At 31.6% G+C, this 19,598-nt stretch overlaps 1 protein-coding gene across 1 annotated transcript; it reads right to left on the reverse strand.

The window, feature by feature from the left end:
• Window positions 1–624: 624 nt before the first annotated feature.
• Window positions 625–18,553, reverse strand: LOC111716252 (uncharacterized). Its single transcript, XM_023491689.1, has 10 exons — window positions 18,412–18,553; window positions 17,104–17,162; window positions 12,504–12,636; window positions 9,667–9,733; window positions 9,367–9,469; window positions 8,144–8,248; window positions 6,079–6,222; window positions 2,040–2,105; window positions 1,255–1,331; window positions 625–714 (listed from the first exon to the last, which is right to left on the reverse strand). Exons 2-8 carry the CDS (start codon window positions 17,160–17,162, stop codon window positions 2,087–2,089), a joined length of 630 nt encoding a protein of 209 aa, XP_023347457.1. The 5' UTR covers window positions 18,412–18,553; the 3' UTR covers window positions 625–714; window positions 1,255–1,331; window positions 2,040–2,086.
• Window positions 18,554–19,598: the final 1,045 nt, after the last annotated feature.

The following is a 19,598-nucleotide window of genomic DNA, read 5'->3' on the forward strand; positions in this document are numbered from 1 at the left end:
CCAAATTAAGACTTTGATAATGACTCAAGAGTTTAATTTGAGCTAATTTTGCACAATTTAGTGCAAAAAGCTCATTTGAAGTTGCGGACCGACTTTCAGGCAGCTAGAGGATGTTGTACCGTATATTTATATGTACACAGAGTAAACGGGACGGTACACCTTGTTATCATATCCTTCTATAGTGGGATTAATATACTACATATTATACACCCCCCTCACTAAATAATCTCTATTAAATATCAGAAGTTAAAAAAGGTTAAAAATAATTAAACGCTACATCCTATAAGACCTTAATTCATTCTCGATTTAGTAAATTCTGGTGGACAGTAGGGCATATATTAGAGTTCTTTAGTAGGGTTATCTTACCTCCAGTAGGGCACATATTAGGGTTCTTTAGTAAGTTAATCTTACCTCCAGTAGGGCATATATTAGATTATTATTATTAGTAGTAGTAGTAGTAGTAGTATTATCATCATCATCATCATGCGTAATAATGTTTGTTAATTTTTAAAGGACTTGGGTTGGGGGGTATAGATTATATCGAAATTAATTTCCAAACCCAAGTTTTTGTCTGTCAGCGAATTATTTTTTAATCAACCAAAATGGTGGAAATTCTACCTTTAGATATACATAGATAACTATCAAATGTAGAGGAACACTGCACGTTAGAAGAATAGCGTAGGCGATCCCAAGAACATCAACGATCAATGGATTCTAAAAAGGATATTATCAAATCCCTTTTTAAATCTTTAAAAATCCGCGAATTTTTTTTTCAAAAATCCGCAAAATTTTTTTCTTCTTTGTTTTAAAATGTAAGCAAAAAGAACATAACTAGATTTCGCAATAAATATATGAATTTTTGCAAATTTGCAGAATATTGAGGTGGAGCCGGCAAATTTGCAATATTGGGTAACCCCCCCCCCCCCCCCAAGAAAATCAGTCAGTGAACCAGACATCAGGCTAAAAAGGGTTAGAATTCCTTTATATAAATGCTTGCTCGGGAACCCAGTGACCGTGGCCCAGTTGAGTCATGGTTAGTCCCATCGCTAACCCTTATCCTAAATTACGATTTTAGCTCTTTTTCCCGTTAAGAGTGGACCCACTCAACTTAGAATCTTAAAACAAATCCAAGAACAATCAAAATTTGAGGCAAATCGGTACAGGGGTACCTGAGTTATGATCGGACAAACAAACTAACAAACAGACAAACAGAGATTACAACTTTCTATATATGAATATTAACAAGTTATGAACCTGTGGAGGGAACTGCTTCCAATGTTGACTAATAACTTCATCAAGGTCAGCTGGAATACCATCCAGATGCGAGGCACCTATATAACAATATATATATATATATATATTATAACTTCATCAAGGTCAGCTGGAATACTGTCTAGATGGGAGGGAGGCACCTATATAACAATATATATATATAATAACTTCATCAAGGTCAGCTGGAATACCATCTAGATGGGAGGCACCTATATAACAATATATACATATAATAACTTCATCAAGGTTAGCTGGAATACCATCCAGATGTGAGACACCTATATAACAATATATATATAATAACTTCATCAAGGTCAGCTGGAATACTGTCCAGATGTGAGACACCTATATAACAAGATATATATAATAACTTCATCAAGGTCAGCTGGAATACTGTCCTATAGACACCTATATAACAAGATATAAAGAGAAGATCATTAGGAAATATTACCTTTCATGGGATTGTTCAGTGTTCACGTAATATCAAGTGACCTTTTATTTGTAGAGTGGAATTTACGATTCAAATTGATTTTCAAAAATATTTAATTTTTTTCAGGCTTTTTTACCCCAATATACCCATCTGTTCCCCTTAAAAAAATAGTAGTACCTGGATGGTAGTAGAGAAAGTCCCTGGGGGGTAGTAGAGGTAGTACCTGGGGGGTAGTAGAGGTAGTACTTTGGGGGTACTAGAGGTAGTACCTGGTGGTAGTAGAGGTAGTACCTGTGGGGTAGTAGAGGTTGTGCCTTGGGGGTAGTAGAGATAGTACCTGGGGGGTAGTAGAGGTTGTATCTATCGTCCATGTATACCCCATCTTTAAGGGGCCAGTCCATTCCTTGAAACAGAAAACAATATTCAACATTTCAATGTTTTAGACTTTTTAGAAAAGTGACGAAGTTTTACTGAAATTTACATTATTTTAAATAACCACGAAATTTTTTTATAAAATCCGTAAAATTATTTTTATTTTGTTTAACAATGTATACAAAGAGAAAATGTTCACAGTTGAAATAGTAGATGGGTGCAAAGCCTAGTGTTTTGTAATTTTGAACGCGTATCAATAATATGGGAATAGATAACAGAATGGTAAAATCAATGAAGGAATTGATAGGAGTGGCTATCAAAATTATAAAATCAAGATAAGTATGAAAGAGATGGCTATCGGAACAGTAGAATCAAGATCAGAATGATAAAAAGCTATCAAAAGCTAGAATAGTAGAACAAAGATAAGAATGAGAGGAAAAGCAGACGGAAGGGTAAAATAAAGATTAGAATGAAATAGCTATCAACATGGTATAATCAAGATGCGAATGAAATGAATAGGATATGATAGGAATAGCTATCAGCATGGTAGAATTTATAAGAAAATTAAAGAAATACCTATCAGATCAGTAAAATTAAGATGCGAATGAGCTATGAGCATGGGAGAATTTAGAAGAGAATGATAAAAATTGCTACCAGCATTGTAGAATTTATAAGAGAATAATATGAATAGCTATCAGGATAGTAGAATCAGGATGAAAATGATAGAAATAGCTATGAGAATGGTAATATCGATTAGTAAATATATGGTATGAATATCCACAAAAATGGTGGAATTAAGATCAATATGATAGTTATAACTATCAGAATTGTAACATAGGAACAAATATCAGAATGGTAGAATAATCAAAAAGATAATGAAATAGCTATCAGAATAATAAAATCAAGATGAGACTGAAAGGAATAGCCATGAGCATGGTAGAATTTAGAAGATAATAAAAGGAATAACCAAATACTACGGTATAGTTCCTATCTACCTGTTATCTGGTGTACTGGACAGAGTATCCAGATTTCAGTTTATTTTATACTAGACAGATGAAAGCTTAAAGGGATCAAATTTCATCTGTAACATCCATCTATCCCTCTCGGGAAATTTCATAATCAACAGAGGGGGAGGAGGGGGGGGGGGAGGATGAACAACACATAATTCTTTTTTATTAATTTTAAAAAATCTTATTACATTTGTTTTTGGCGTGGTTACTTTTGTTGTATTTACAAATTACCGCGGGGAATAAAGTTCCTGTTTCCCAGGACTATAAAGAAAATTATTTCCCTAGAGATGAAATATTTTCTCCTGGCTCTAGGTGGGCCGGGGTATAAAGTAGGCAGCTGGGGGATAAATTTAATAAGGGCGTATAAAAAAAACTTTAAAATTTCACTTTTGCCCTTAACTAAACAAGTTCCATAAAAAAGCTTCAATCAATACTGCCTTCAGTGTAAATATATCTTTGATATCATTATTTATAATTATACAATGTATCGTTTCGATGAAAATAAAGATATTTTTTAAGAAACGTTTCCATCTCTATTTTTCACCACTTGAAAAATTACATAAATAATTTATTATTGTTATATGGAAGTGTGTATATATTCGAATAGTTTACATAGTTGAAAAAGTTGACAATATTTTTTTCAAAAAAGGTGTTTTGAAGGGGGGGGGCACAATGTTGCAAAGTGGGGGCAAAAAGAAGTCCCCCCCCCTACACAAATGCTCCCGTACGGCCCTGAAATTTACTTAATGTACCTCTGACTGAATTATTTTGATTTTTGTGTTATCTCTTTTTATGATTTAATTTTATTTACTCCAATTTCATCTCAAGGTATAATAAACATCTGAAGCCATACATCTGGTTTTTAATAATCCCCCTGGGATTCTTGGGAACCATACAGAGGGGGAATATGATATTTTTTAATTCCCCTCCTTATCTAACCGATTGATCTTGAATACATAATAGATTATATACAGGGAGAACCAGAAAACTGTGGATGAAAAAGACGACTTTTAGACTAATGTTATGATGTTAAAAGTCCAATAAGCATAAGAAACAGAAATGATTCATAGACCCAGAGCAACTAGAAAAAACTATTTGCTTTGTAACAATGTCAAACACCCATTTAAAGATTGCTTTAAAGGGAGTGACCGGCTATGTAAGGTAGTTAAAACGAGTATGAAATATTGTGGAAAACTTCTTTCGTATTCATATGAGACATATTAAATTTTTTAAAGATTTTTAAGTCCTTAGTTTGAGCGCAAATTCAACATTCAAATCTTCTACTTTAGGGTGGATACGTTTTCAGAATTATTTTTTTTTATTTTTAAATAACACAACGAAAAATAAAGTAAAAATTATACAGTAATCTAATTAGATTGTAAGGAACATATTTCTCAAAAGAAATTTGTCAATAAATCAATGATAAAATCGATAATTTCGTTTACATTATTAAATCGAATTTCTAATTTTCTTTGAATTTATTCGCAGATTTCTTAAAATTCTTCAAATGTCGTCTTTTCAATAATAATTCTAGAAAATCTGCGAAAATCTTTGTGAATACTGAGAAATCAGGATTATGAGAAAATTACTTATTTTCGATGATAAGATAAATTTTTATTTTCTCAACATGTTCCTATGCATGACGTCTGTAGTTTTTTGTAGAACTTTTTTTACATTTTATGTCGTCGTTATTTAATAATTTAAAAAAACTTATTCTAAAAACGTATCCATTCCCAAAGTAGGAGTTTTGAACGTTGTATTTGCGCTCAAACTCAGGATTTACAGATTTTTAAATTGCTTAATATGTCTCAAATGAATCCGAAAGAAGTTTACCACAACACTGCATACTCAGTTCAACTACCTTACATAGCCGGTCACTCCCTTTAATGTCGCCCACAATTCCGACAATAGATGAGACTTTAGAAACGAATGTATATTGTACGGAATTTACCCCAATCGTTTCCCTTTATTACGGATTTTTTGCAACTTCTTATTTCTTTCCTTGCTAAATTGTTCAGTACGCCATGAAAAGGCTACTGTCGTCTTTGTATTCTACAGTTTTAAAATAAATTATAATTTATGCATGATATCTCACAATTGATGAATCTATTATGGAGTTATTCAGTTTTTCATATTTCCCCCAGTATATTATTTTTTTTATTTTTTAAAGATAATATATATATAATAAAACAAGACATTCGGCTAAACGGCTGGACCGAATGGGCTGAATTTTTTTGTGGACACTAATGGGTGATCGGTTGTCTAAAAAATCAAAATATTTTTTTTTAGTTTAGGGCGCTCATCTTCTATTTCAGTTGTGAGCATCTTTTTTTGTATACATTGTAAAACAAAAACAAACAAAAATTTTGCGGATTTTCAAAATTTTCAAAAATCAAATTTTTAGGCAAGCAAATTATATATATAGATCAGGCTTTTTTTCAATTTCAATTGTGAACATATTCTTTTCTTATACATTGAAAAACAAAAACAAAACAATAAAATCGTGGATAAACTAAAAACAATTTCGTGGATTTTCAAAATCCTTAAAAATTAGAATAAATAGTATTTAACACTAAAATCTAAAAATACTGGGAAAAATTTATTTATCAAGTAAAATCTAAAAGTATAAAAACTGAACTTCGTTAAAGGAAGAATACAGAATAATATTTTAATTTAACAACAAAAATCTAATAAAATTACGGGAAAGGAAGAACTGAACAAAATACTGAAGGAAGGATAAAGATTTTAAAAATTACGGGTTTGCCAAACTGAGTCCGAATCTAAAGAATTTGAACCGTGGCTTAAATTTGAGATGCGGCACAAATATGGTTGATTTAACTTAAAATTGTATTCAATGTTTCAAGATTTAAGCCGGTGCTCAATTGAAACCGGTTTTTGGCGGATTTGTGACGCGGCTCAATTTCATAAAATTCGGACTCTGAACTTATCACTAAAGGAAGGAGAAAAAAAATCTAAAAATTTTTAAAAAATTACGGGATTGGTAAAACCGAACTAATGGCTGAAGGCAGATTAAGTACAGATACTGGACAGTCTGCTCTATATCTTCTACAGTTCTTCTGACTTCTGCCTGTAACTTGAGCTGTATAGAATACACTGTCAGGTTCATCTATCTCTCCCCTACAATTCAAATATTCTTTTAGAAATGGAGTATTGTCACAAGCTTAAATTTTCTTTGCAACCTGAAGCACGGTGTAAACATTTGATTTTTGTAAACTAGGGGGGCGCGTCCCTAGCAACTTAGAACTTATAAAAAAAACACCAACATTTTTCTATGGCGCTTCGCGCATCATTTATGATAGAAATTCTTACTATTTTCTCCTTTTCAATTGGAAGAAAGTTAGTCACACTTTATTTATCCTCAGTAACAAATTAAAAATATAAAATTAAAAAACATGTTTCTTCTTAAGAAAACTGACGACCTAAGAAATTGTGTATTATGATATACAGAGCGTTCCATATCATATTAGATTAACACATAGATTCAGCCTCCTTATAAACAGTCTCATCAATTTTTAAGACTGGGTTGACTTTGAAGTGTCACAACGCCCTAAGCTTAGATTTTTCCGCTCTAACTCACTTATGCTTTTCTGTAGCCCTTTACATGTACATTTTAGCACTGTAAAGCACTTCTTGTTAGATTTGGTTTTTTAGAAGTAATTGGCAAAATTCTCAACGATTTTTGCTTGAGAGCGTGAGACCATTAAATCGCAGTGGATTATCTTCAATCTTTAACGCCAAAATACGCACATAATGCTCGAAAAATCTAGCATTTAAAAAAATTCTATTAGCCTTAGGAAATTTTTCAAAATTATTAATTAGCGAGAAAAAGTTGACCTGAGCTGAAAACTTTAGTATTGTGGATATCAAACTAAATGCTTAATATCATCATTTTATTAATCTCAATAATAATTTACAATCTTTAACGCCAAAATACGCACATAGTGCTCGAAAAATCTAGCATTTAAAAAAATTCTATTAGCCTTAGGAAATTTTTCAAAATTATTAATTCTTATTAATTTTTTTGATTTGTCCCCCACATCGCAATTTAGACCCATTGACGCGGTCTAATTTGATGTGGGACACCCTGTAAGAATATCAAGATAAAGTAAGGATTCTATCGACCTAACAGGACTTTCGCATGCTACAAGAGAAGAAAAGAAATATAGCCCCTCTTCCAGGAGAACAATTGGGCAGAGGGACTATCAGGGGCGTATTCAGGAATTTGTCCAGGGGGGGCTTAAATTTTTTATCTTTCTGGGGGGGGGGGGGGTTTCAACACCCGTTGTGGCCTGAAAACCCCCTGAAATCAATAGATTTCACTGGTCCAGGGAGGGCTTAGGCCCCATAGCCCCCCCCCTGAATACGCCCCTGAGGACTACAGAAGGAATATAAATGGATTATGAACTGAAGAGAGATAGTAACAAAGTACTTGCAGGAACTACTTACAGCAGTTCTGACAGTTTTGAATATTCAAGGTTTACGACGTTGGGTTGCATCGATTTAGGTATTAGAAAAGCATAGTTGAGTGAGTATATAGTAGTTAAATTCGAAGACTTTGCTAATTATAAAGACGAGGCGTTGGAAATTTATCCGACTATTGTGTACGCCTGTACAGTGTATTTTGACGTCATTTGTTATTTTGGTTGTTTGAGAGTCTAACGATCGACAATAAAACCTCAGTTTTTACAAAAGACAACATTGTGAAACGTCAACGAGGTAAATATACACTAGATTTCTGGAGAAGACGACATTAGTTACCATCTTTATCTACCCGAGAAAAAGCGTCAAATTTGCGTAGATTTTTTGATGCGCTATCTTTAATTAGCAAAGTCTTTGGTTTAATTAGCTATCACTACATTAAAAGAAAATTAGGTACAAATATCTGAACTACCTACTTATTCTTGCCGAGAGTTCAATATAATGAAAAGTAGTTTAACTAAGTATGTTTATATATGCTGTTTGAAAGCTTGGTAGAAATAAAAAATGAAAAGAATGTTGTCTTCAATTTTATAAATTAAATAAATATAGGAATACTTACAAGAAAATAGTGTTGATTATATCCCCAATTAGTCCAATGTTCATTGGATTAGAGTTGATTTCACACACAAGCCTCTCCACACAGGCCTTTCCGTCCAAACCAAATCTGAAAGAAAACAATGCTGAAAAAACATGCAAACCCCCATTTTTGGAAATAGTTGACATTTTATAATTTATTTTTATGGACTGTAGCTGTAATTTCAAGTAAGCATCCTGGCAAAGATGTCAATGCCCGATTCACAACATTACCCTTAAAAGCTTTGTCTGGTCAGGTAACAATTAGATATCCATGTTTGTAATTTTGAAAACAGATTTCAAGTTTCAAGGGTACCGTTGTGAAATCAGGCATTTCCATCTTTGCATGGAGGGTTCTTTAAAACTACACATACAATCCCTTTAGAGTTGAAAAATATAAAATAAAGAATTCCAGGATGATTATCATTTGGGTAAAAAGTTAGAAAAAAATATTTATGAATTTAGTAATAAGGACAAGCTAAATTTGTTTATACTTATTAGAGCCTTTTATGCTTTTTTGATCAGTCCAAATCCAAACATTAAGATTTTTAAGATGAAATTATCTTGCTAAACTCTGTTTATACTAAAAAAATGAAACTGTAATTACTATTCTCAAACTATATTGTATTTAATGCCAATATTTAAATTTATACTTAATATTTGAAACTATGTTTATTCTATGGAAATTCAAAGGTCTACTTCAGGTTTCAAAGATATAAGAAATGAAAAATTGTTCTCTTTGTATTTTTGTTTTAACCAAACCCTTTATCTTTGGGACCTAATAGCTTGACATACAGGGTTACCCACAAAGGATGAGACTTTAGACTCGATTGTACGAAATTTATACTGTCTGTTTCCTTATATTTATGATTCCCTGCAACTGTACATCTGCAACTGTACATCTGCAACTGTACATCTGCAACTGTTCTACCAAACCATTTAGTCGGGCATAAAAAGGCTTTATCTTAGGCAGAACTCTTAATTTATCCTTGGTTTGTCAAACCTTAAAAGTTTTATGTCATCTTTACCGTCTCATCCTTTGTGGGTAACCCTGTATTAAGGTCTACGACAATGGGTTGCAATGATATAGTGATTATAAAATCTCTTAGTTTGTGGCAAAATCACTTAGTTTGTGGCAAAATCACTTTGTTTCTGGTACAAACTCCTGTTTATTAACTTCCTTTTAAATGGAGCCAAGATAGCGCTTACCCTGCAAAAGTCTGGGATAGGTTATCCATGATACTTGATCTTTGCATCATGCGACCAATTCTGTTTATATCCGGGAGGGGGATGGGGGGAGTCAAAAATACATCTGAACACACCGGAAGAATTTGAACTAAATATTTCAACTTTTGAACAAAATGAAAATTAAACATTTCAGGAAATTGCTGTTTAAAAACGAACCAAAAAGGGAAAACCCAACTCGTCAAATGACATGTTAAATTCGTGTTTTTTTACCAAAAATTGACCAAAATTTTATTAAAGTTTGTTCTTAAATTCTTTATGTTCCTATTAAGCCCCCGAGTAAAGGAAATCCAGGACCGTAGAATAGCGGAACCTCTAACTCGAAAAAGAACTAAAAATTGGAATTTTGATTTCTTTTCAGACATCCTGATCAACCCTTTCGCACCGAGAGAAAATGATTAGTTGTTTAAAATATTGGAACGAAGAATCAGAACCTAAGTTTGATAAGCAGCGAGAAAAAGTTGACCTGAGCTGAAAACTTTAGTATTGTGGATATCAAACTAAATGCTTAATATCATCATTTTATTAATCTCAATAATAATTTAATCTTTAGTTTGTATCCAGAAAAGTGTAAAAATTCAACCAATCAGAGGACCGCTTTGAGAAACCCGAAAAGCCAATTAGAAGCTGAGAATTTTTTAAATTTTGGTGCGCAATCAATTAGAAACTCTCATTGGTCGGAGTAAAGTATGGATATCCAAAAAGAGAGAGAAATAGTTAACTAATCAGAAATCATAAGTGTCCACTCCATAGTGGATATTCAGATTAAGCGATCCGGAATAAAGGTTTCCAATTCTAAAGTTTTCAGCTCAGGACTTACTTCAACTTGAACCAGTCACAGAAGTGGTTTAGCTAAGTCGACATGGTTCAAGTAATTCGTTCTATTTGATAAAATCTAATCTGGAACTTTTTTGTAAGTTTGATTTTATGATTTTCAAGAAAAGAGAAAGCTTAAATGTTTTTTTTCAGATCGAAGCCAATTGAATCTCGGTTCGAAAGAGTTCAACAAGACGATGAAGCACCTTTTAAACCAAAAACCATCTTTTTAAATTTCCTAATTCCAACTTTTTTTCTCAATTAAAATCCGCAGGGGCCTAACCTTTTCAGTGGCAGAGTGCTTAGTTACAAACACTTAACTCGACCAAGGATTTAAGTGAAAGGTAAATCCGCCGAAACAAAATTTAAAAACGGTCCTTCGCAGCTAGGGAAGCCGATAAGGAAAGTGCATCAGACTGAGCGCGTTGAGGACAAAATTATAAGGGTCATAAGTGTTGACCTTTTAATTACCTCATGAACGCCATCTGTAGGTGACCTAAGACCTCCTGGAAAGAAGTGGTCGTGGATCTAGCGGGGTTTGCCCGGAATGTGTACGCAAACGGAAAATCTATAATTCGACATTTTTCTTTCCATGATTCAAAAATAAAAATGTTTTGATTTCTATGAAAGGAACTATTGATGTAGATTTCATAGAGTGGCATGTACAGTTTACAACATTACCCACCAATGCTCTGCCTGATCACAAATGCATGAGATATAATCTTCTCTATGAAAATTGATTAATTTCAACTGTGAATTCAGTCTCAAAAACAAAGGAGAAAAATTGTTAGAATTAAACACTTATCAAGCTTGAAAAAAAAAAACATTTTCTTCACATTAATGATCAGGTTCAGTTTTAAAGAATACACTTCTGAATTGGGTAAACTTATTTTTTCTAGTGGAAGATCCCTGGAAATTACAAGAGCAGTCCCTTCAATAAAAAAATAGGAAATTCTGTTCTGAACAATTGTTCTTGTAAGGATTAACAGAGGAAGCAAAAAAAAGGAGTTTAAGACAAGAAAGGAGTTTAAGAAAAAAAGGAGTTTAGGACAAAAAAAATGGAGTTTAAAACAAAAAAAGGAGTTTAAGACATAAAAAAGGAGTTTAAGACAAAAAAAAGGAGTTTAAGACAAAAAAAGAGTTTAAGACAAAAAAGGAGTTTAAGACAAAAAAAGAGTTTAAGAAAAAAAAGGAGTTTAAGACAAAAAAGGAGTTTCAGACAAAAAAAGGAGTTTAAGACAAAAAAAGGAGTTTCAGAATAAAAAGGAGTTTAAGACAAAAAAGGAGTTTCAGACAAAAAAAGGAGTTTAAGACAAAAAAAGGAGTTAAAGAATAAAAAGGAGTTTAAGACAAAAAAGGAGTTTAGGACGAAAAAAGGAGTTTAAGACAAAAAAAGTAATTTAAGACAAAAAAAAGAGTTTAAGACAAAAAAAGGAGTTTAAGACAAAAAAAGGAGTTTAAGACAAAAAAGGAGTTTAAGACAAAAAAGGAGTTTAAGACAAAAAAAGGAGTTTAAAACGAAAAAAAGAGTTTAAGACAAAGAAAGGAGTTTAAGACAAAAAAAAAGAGTTTAAGACAAAAAAAGGAGTTTAAGACAAAAAAGGAGTTTCAGACAAAAAAAGGAGTTTAAGACAAAAAAAGGAGTTTAAGAATAAAAAGGAGTTTAAGACAAAAAAGGAGTTTGAGACAAAAAAAAAAGAGTTTAATACAAAACAAGGAATTTAAGACAAAAAAGAAGTTTACAACAAAAAAAGGAGTTTAAGACAAAATAAAAAGGAGTTTAAGACAAAAATTGAATTAAAGACAAAAAAGGAGTTTAGGACAAAAATTGAATTAAAGACAAAAAATGAGCTTAAGACAAAAAAAGGAGTGCATTTAAATTATTGGCAAAAAGACCTATAGGCATATCAATTATATTTAAACCTTCATATAAAGTAAGGAAAGTTTTTGATTAAAACTAATTTATCTGTTCAATAGATTTCAAGATGATCAAGAAATAAAAAATTTTATCGATTTTTCCTAAGAGGTATTTTTGAGTAATAGTGTCGGTCACAGGAAATAAAACTCCAGCAATTTCAAAATATAACTGAAAAAAATTATCGACTTTTCCTATCAGATATTTTTGTGTTATTGTATCAGTTACAGGAAACAGCACTCCGGCAATTTCAAAATATAACTAAAAAAATGTTACAAAAATGTCAAAAAAAAGTTGGTGATTGGTTTAAAAGATTTGTAAAATTTATAAAACTTTTTAAAAATGTGAAAAAATTTAAACTTAAACTTACACTGAAAGTGGATCCTGGAGGGAAAAGAGAATTGAATATTCTCGGTGTTCCTTCTTCATAATTCTCATTTTCCGCTGAGGAATTTTCCCAAATTCGAGTATCTGTCAGATTCCAAAAATTATTGGATTCTTCTCTAAAAAAAATGTCATATTGCTTTAAAAATAGGTTATTAAGTTGTTTGATATGTATTCTATATAACTATAATACTCTAGGAGTTAATATTTACATATTTAAAAATAGGTTATTAAGTTGTTTGATATGTATTCTATATAATATAGTATATGAATAAAAATCAATAAAGCAATGCACTGAGTTTCTCAAATATTCAACGAGTCGGTTTTTCTTACAATATATTTATATACAAAAGATACANAATACTCTAGGAGTTAATATTTACATATTTAAAAATAGGTTATTAAGTTGTTTGATATGTATTCTATATAACTATGATACTCTAGGAGTTAATATTTACATATTTAAAAATAGGTTATTAAGTTGTTTGATATGTATTCTATATAACTATAATACTCTAGGAGTTAATATTTACATATTTGAGTGTTCTCTATGTAAATATACTACTACAGGAGTTTATCTAATACTTTGCTTGTCTGTCTGTTTGTTTGTCCGTTTGTTTGTATCCAATATACGTCAAAACGGCTGAACGGGCCCAAATTTTGTGCATGGGACCTCACATGACCCCAGGGAAGGTTTATGAATGAACAAAATTTAAAAAATTTGTGTTTAAAAGTTTTTTATTTTTGTAAAATTTTGAAAATGCGCGAAACAATATTATGAACTCTACAAACTTTTTTTGTTTTTGTTTTATACTGTATAAAGAGAAGATGCTTTACAGATAATGCCACAATTAAAAGTTGAAATAGAAGATGGGCCCGAAGCGCCCTAAGAACCTGGTGTTTATATATGTGTGTGTTCTCCATATGCATATACTACTCCAGGATATGTTAGTGTGTTCTATACATAAATAAACCTTTCTAGGTGTTGGTGTTTATATATTTATGTATTCTCAATCTATATATAAATCTGGCTTGTCTGTCTGTTTGGGTGTTTGTTTGTTTGTTTGTATCCAATAAACGTCAAAACGACTGAACCGATCGGGCCCAAATTTTTTGGGGGACAATCACGTGACCACAGGGAAGGTTTATGAATGATAAAAAATTTTTAAAAATGTGTTTTAAAGGTTTTTAATTTTGTAAAAAAAATTTTAATTCTTGAACATCCGCGAATTTTTTTTTTTAAATCCGCAAAAAGCTAAAAGCCTAGAAAGAAGGGCGCAAAGCGCCTTGAATTTCTAGTATAAATAAACTACTCTCTTGAAGATAGTGTTTATATATGTGTGTTCTCTATTTAAATATACTATTTTAGGAGTTAATGTTAACATATCTGTGTGTTCTCTATGTACATGACCTACTCTAGGAGTTAATGTTAACATATAGACTTCTCAGAAATATTCAGTGCTCCCCAAAATGATATGGTAAGCATAGACGACTGCTCATAAATATACAGAGCTCCTCAAAATAATATGGTAAGCGATGATGACTTTTCATAAATATACAGTGCTTCTTAAAAATTAGATTGCATATTAAAGAAAAGTCGTCTTCACATCACCCTCTTATTACCGTATATTTATCAAAAGCCACAAATCTTTGCCATTCAATTTTGGGAAGCACTGTTTATCTAATACAAGTCGTCTTTATTTTCCACTTTATTTTAGAGAGCACTTAATATTTAAGAGAAGTCGTCTATTCCTACTATATTTTTTGGGGGGAGCACTGTATATTTATAAGAAGTCGTCTTCATTTTCCATATTATTTTGGAGAGCACTGGATATTTTGAAAAATCGCCAATACTTACCATTTTATTTTGGGGAGCACTGTATATTTATGAGAAGTTGTCTTCATTTACCATTTTATCATGTATGATTAAGGTGAAGAAAAAGTTACAATTCTTTTTATAACCCAAATAGTCCATGAATAAAATCACCCCCCCCCCCCCTCAGCGAAATTTTGGTTTATTTTCAAATCCCTTTTCCACGTACTGCACCTAATAACAATGATCAGTGTAGTTGATTAACCTAAATACACACGTCAGAATCTAGCGTACATTTTCCTCCATTTGTCCTGACGGGCTCTATGTACATGACCTACTCTAGGAGTTGTCGATTTCAGTTATTAAAAAAAATAATAATAAATAAATAATTTGTGGTTTCTCTGCAGAAGTGACTTGCGTATTTCTTGCTACAGAAACCTTGGGGAAATCATCAGTATTAAACAATTGTCAAGTCAGAAAAATTACTTGTCCACATTGTTGATTAAATTAAGGTTTCAACGGTATTGTTGTAAACCTTTTTTTTACTGGAGGGTCACAAAATAATACAATTTAACAGTCCTTTTAAAAACTATGATTGATTGATTGATTATTGATTCTTGAAAGAGGAGAAACCGTTTAAATGTAATATCTGTGGAAAAGAGTTCTCCATTAACCATAATCTAAGGAAACTATCAGAATTCAGATTTATTAGTATTTAACATTGGTGTATTATATAGTGCTTAGTATAGTATACTAGGCTTTTATATAAATATACTAACTCTCTGGGAGTTAATGTTTATATATTTGTAAGATCTCGATATTAAAATACTACTCTAGGAGTTAATAAAATAATTTTGAAGGTAAAGTTTATTTAAACTTGTAAAGTAAACAAAGTGAAACAAATATGTTTACTCTTTAAATATTTATGTATGCTGTAATGCATACACAATTACACACATGCATATATGCAAGGAGATATTGAATAGAGGGAGAATGCGATAGGGTTTCCGTATACTTTGCTGTAAGATTTTTGGACTGCTGAAAGAACTAGTTTTTGCATAACAACAATAACAAAGGCAGCCGATCTAATGTAAACAAACATGAGTTAGTAAACCAAAGAGAATATAATATATTCTATTCTCTTTGTAGTAAACTCTGAAAGTAGTATTAAATCTTGTTAAAAAAGATTGAAAAAGTTAAGGATTTTAGTTTTATACGAAAAGGACCTTAATACAGAGACATTTTCAAAGAGAATAGAATATATATTAGAGGGGAATTTAAAGAATCTCTCGGTATGAATATTTTAAAGTTCCTTTCAGCCTGAAAGGGAGTTCAAAGTGTACAAATCATGTAAATTTTCACAAATTATATGCAGTAGAGTACATTAATACAGTATGTTCCCTGGACTATCTATTTCAATTTCGAATTTTTTAAAGCTGTTAAATAAACTTTATAATGAATTAGAAAATGCCTAAATATATGACCTGAATTAAACCCCGAAAATATAATGAAAATGAACCTATATCCGCTCTTAACGCTTAAATACTCATATTAGTATTCATGCCCATTTAGGCTTCAATGCAGTATATAAATAATATATTCATCATCTGTAAATATATATTACATTATATTATTTCATTTTAATTGTATGCAAATATAAAAATTTCGAAGTAGACTCTTAAAGTTGTTTAAGAATAAAAAAGCAGAAGTTTCTAAAAATGTGTTTTTAAAGAGGAAGGAGAATTTAAAATAGAATTTAAACAAAAATAAAATTTTAAAGATTAAAAAACAGATTTTGTCTTTTTTATTGTTAAAAACAATTCAACTAAGAGATCTCAAATCTTTACAGTACAATCTTGAATGTACTGTAAATGTACTTCTCGAAGATAAAAAGGATGATTTAAAAAGAAGCTGCAGAAATTGACTATACTATATATATATATAAATACTTGGCTTTTATGTCTGTCTGTCTGTCTGTTTGTCTGTGTCCAATAAACGTCAAAACGGCTGAACCGATGGAGTCAAAATGAGCAAATGACCTCAAATGACCCAAAGCAAGGTTTATGGATGATCCAAATTTCAAAAATTAGCCTCCTACAAAATTTGATTTAAATTAAACTCAATAAAAGCCTATTTCATTCACAAAGGTAACATTAAAACTAATTTAACGTAGAACATTGTTTTTTCTTTTTTTGGCGTTTTGCATTTTTCCCTTTTTGCATTTTTGCATTAACAACCACAAATGAAAATAATTTAGTTGTCACTAAGCAGTAAAACATCCAAATCTAATTAATCCTTGATAAAAAGGAAGCTTTTCGGGATTCTGCTGTGAATCGGAAATTGGCATGCAGGGGTGGCTTATGAAATTTTCTTGGGGATGGGGGGGGATGAAATCATGAAGGGGCGGCTAATAAAATTTTCTAGGGATGGGGGGGAATGGTAAACAAATTGAATTTGTATATGGGAATTTGATCATTTTTAGGTCAAAACCTTGAGCAGATGGGGGGGGGTGGAAGGTGGAAAATGTTTTAACAAGATTTAGATTTTAAAATAAAATTTTTTTAATCAATTCCTAAAAATCAAAGTTTAAGGGCTAGAAAATGCCGGATCTCTCGTCTTGCGCTCCTAATTTTTCCAGATGGGAGATGTCCCCTCAATTTTTCAGGGGGGCGTCCCCTTTTCCACCCCCCCCCATAAGCCGCCTCTCTGGCCATGCAGTACCTATACAGTCCATAAAATACAATAGAATACAAATTAAAACGTTTTTTTTTACCTTTTTGCCGACGTTAGACCCGCTAGGACTAGAACGAGTAAGATTGCACTTGAAACCATCTTTAATATAAATAAATTATTTCTAAAATAGCAAAATCAAGATTCAAATCAATTAAAGAAAGTGGAAACAAAGTTTGCTCAGAAGTTAATTGTTCGAAAAATTTAAAAGTTTGAAATATTTTATCAACTTTCTTTTAGAAGAATAGAGTCCGAATTTAATGAATTTGAGCCGCGTCTCAAATCCGCCAAAACCCGGTTTTAATTGAGCGCCGGCTTAAAAATTTAATATAATTTTAAGTGGAAGCAACCATATTTTAGCCACGACTCAAATTCTTTAAATTCGGCCTTAGTTCTTGTAAAAAGATTAATTTAAATAATCAAATTCATGTCCACAAAGGAATCCCAATATCTAACAGAATTCAAAGTTTGAAATATCTAAGGTCTATGAAATTAGGTTGCAAAGATATAGGGATTAAAAATCGGAGTTTGTGGTGAAGAATTAATTCCTTTTTGATTATTTATTGTATAATTAAAGTGTACAGAGTTACTACTCACAAAAAAAGACGACTTCATGGAATTTCTTCAGTCTTTTTCTACACTCATTAATATATTAATATATATAATTGTTTGAAATCTATTTGCAGAAAACAAGATTAAGATATTTAAAAAGTTTTAGGTCGTCATTATAAAGCCTCAACTTGTGTGGGATGCTTCAGGGTGTCCCACGAAACATGACAGTGGGATACTTCAGGGTGTCCCACGAAACATGACAGTGGGTGAATAGTTTAAAATGTCTTCTCCCATAATTTGCTAAGTTGTTTGATACCAAAGAGAATAAAAAAAAATACTTTATAGCAGTCATATATATAGTAAAATTTATTTCAAAGTAAAATATTCTTGAGTAAAAGATTTTTCAACGAAGTAAACTGCAAAAAGTCTTTAATATCTAATACAGTATAATGGAAGAAGACATTGAAAACTATTCACCAACTGTCATGTTTAGTAGGCCACCTGCCTACATGGAACCACCAACTAAAATTAAAACTCAAGTTTGTTGGAACCTCTGTTTTAAAAAGGTACTTCAAGTTAAACGGTTGAACATAAACTGCAACTTTGTGTATGTCAAGATTTACAAATTTAATGTGACCGAGTATATATTTGTGTTTGTTTATGGGAATCAATGTGAATTCAAGCGGGTTCAGAAACACAAAAAATGCGCAATGCCTAAAATGTATTTTGACTACTACTAATGTTCGAATTTAGAGAGAAAAATGCGCAAAGATAGAAACCCCAACCCCAAGCTTTTTACCTTGGTTTGTATTTACAGTATGCATACAGTTCAAAATCTCGGGGTCAAAAGGTTTTCATTATAAACAAAGACTGGAAAGTACAAGCCTAGGAAAACATGAAAACTATCCTATGGCTACAAATTTCTAAGAGTGGAATATTAAATTACATTGTTTAAACAAAACAAACTTTCTTCAAAGATTTTACCGCCGCGCTTAGCAAATTAAGATTAGACATGACAATGGAGTGAATAACAATGGAGTAAATAACATCGGAGTGAATACCAATGGTGTGAATAACAACGGAGTGAATAACAATGGATTGAATACCAATGGTGTGAATAAAAATGGAGTAAATAACAATAGAGTAAATAACAATGGAGTAAATAACATCGGAGTGAATACCAAAGGTGTGAATAACAACGGAGTGAATAACAATGGATTGAATACCAATGGTGTGAATAACAATGGAGTGAATAACAATGGAGTAAATAACAATGGAGTGAATAACAATGGAGTAAATAACAATGGAGTAAATAACAAAGGTGTGAATACCAAAGGTGTGAATAACAACGGAGTGAATAACAATGGATTGAATACCAATGGTGTGAATAACAATGGAGTAAATAACAATGGTGTGAATACCAATGGAGTAAATAACATTGGAGTGAATAAAAATGGAGTAAATAACAATGGTGTGAATATCAATGGAGTAAATAACATTGGAGTGAATAACAATGGAGTAAATAACAATGGAGTAAATAACAATGGNACATATATTTGGTGAAATTTGATATTTTTTTCCAAAAACATAGGGTCTGAGGAGGTCCGCCCGGCGTCTAAGACTAGGTTTCAGACTCTTAGATTCTACCCGGGAATAAACTATTTGCAAATAAACAAATAATAAACTGTGGAGAAACATGAACAAATTAAATAAACTCCGTAACAGATTCCTTCATTGTAAATAATCTATTGTAAAATGGTGGAATACAAAGACGACAGTGAGACTAAAGTTATGATTTTAATATAGGGTTACCCACAAAGGATTGGCATCTTCTCCAATTGGTATTCACTCCATTGCATTTCCATTCCATTGGAATCTAATCTATTGTAATTAACTCCATTGGAGTGAATACCAATGGAGTGAATACCAATGGAGTGAATACCAATGGTGTGAATACCAATGGAGTAAATAACAATGGAGTAAATA

Source organism: Eurytemora carolleeae, unplaced genomic scaffold, assembly GCF_000591075.1.
Source record: "Eurytemora carolleeae unplaced genomic scaffold, Eaff_2.0 scaffold1992, whole genome shotgun sequence".
Taxonomy (NCBI): Eukaryota; Metazoa; Arthropoda; class Copepoda; order Calanoida; family Temoridae; genus Eurytemora; species Eurytemora carolleeae.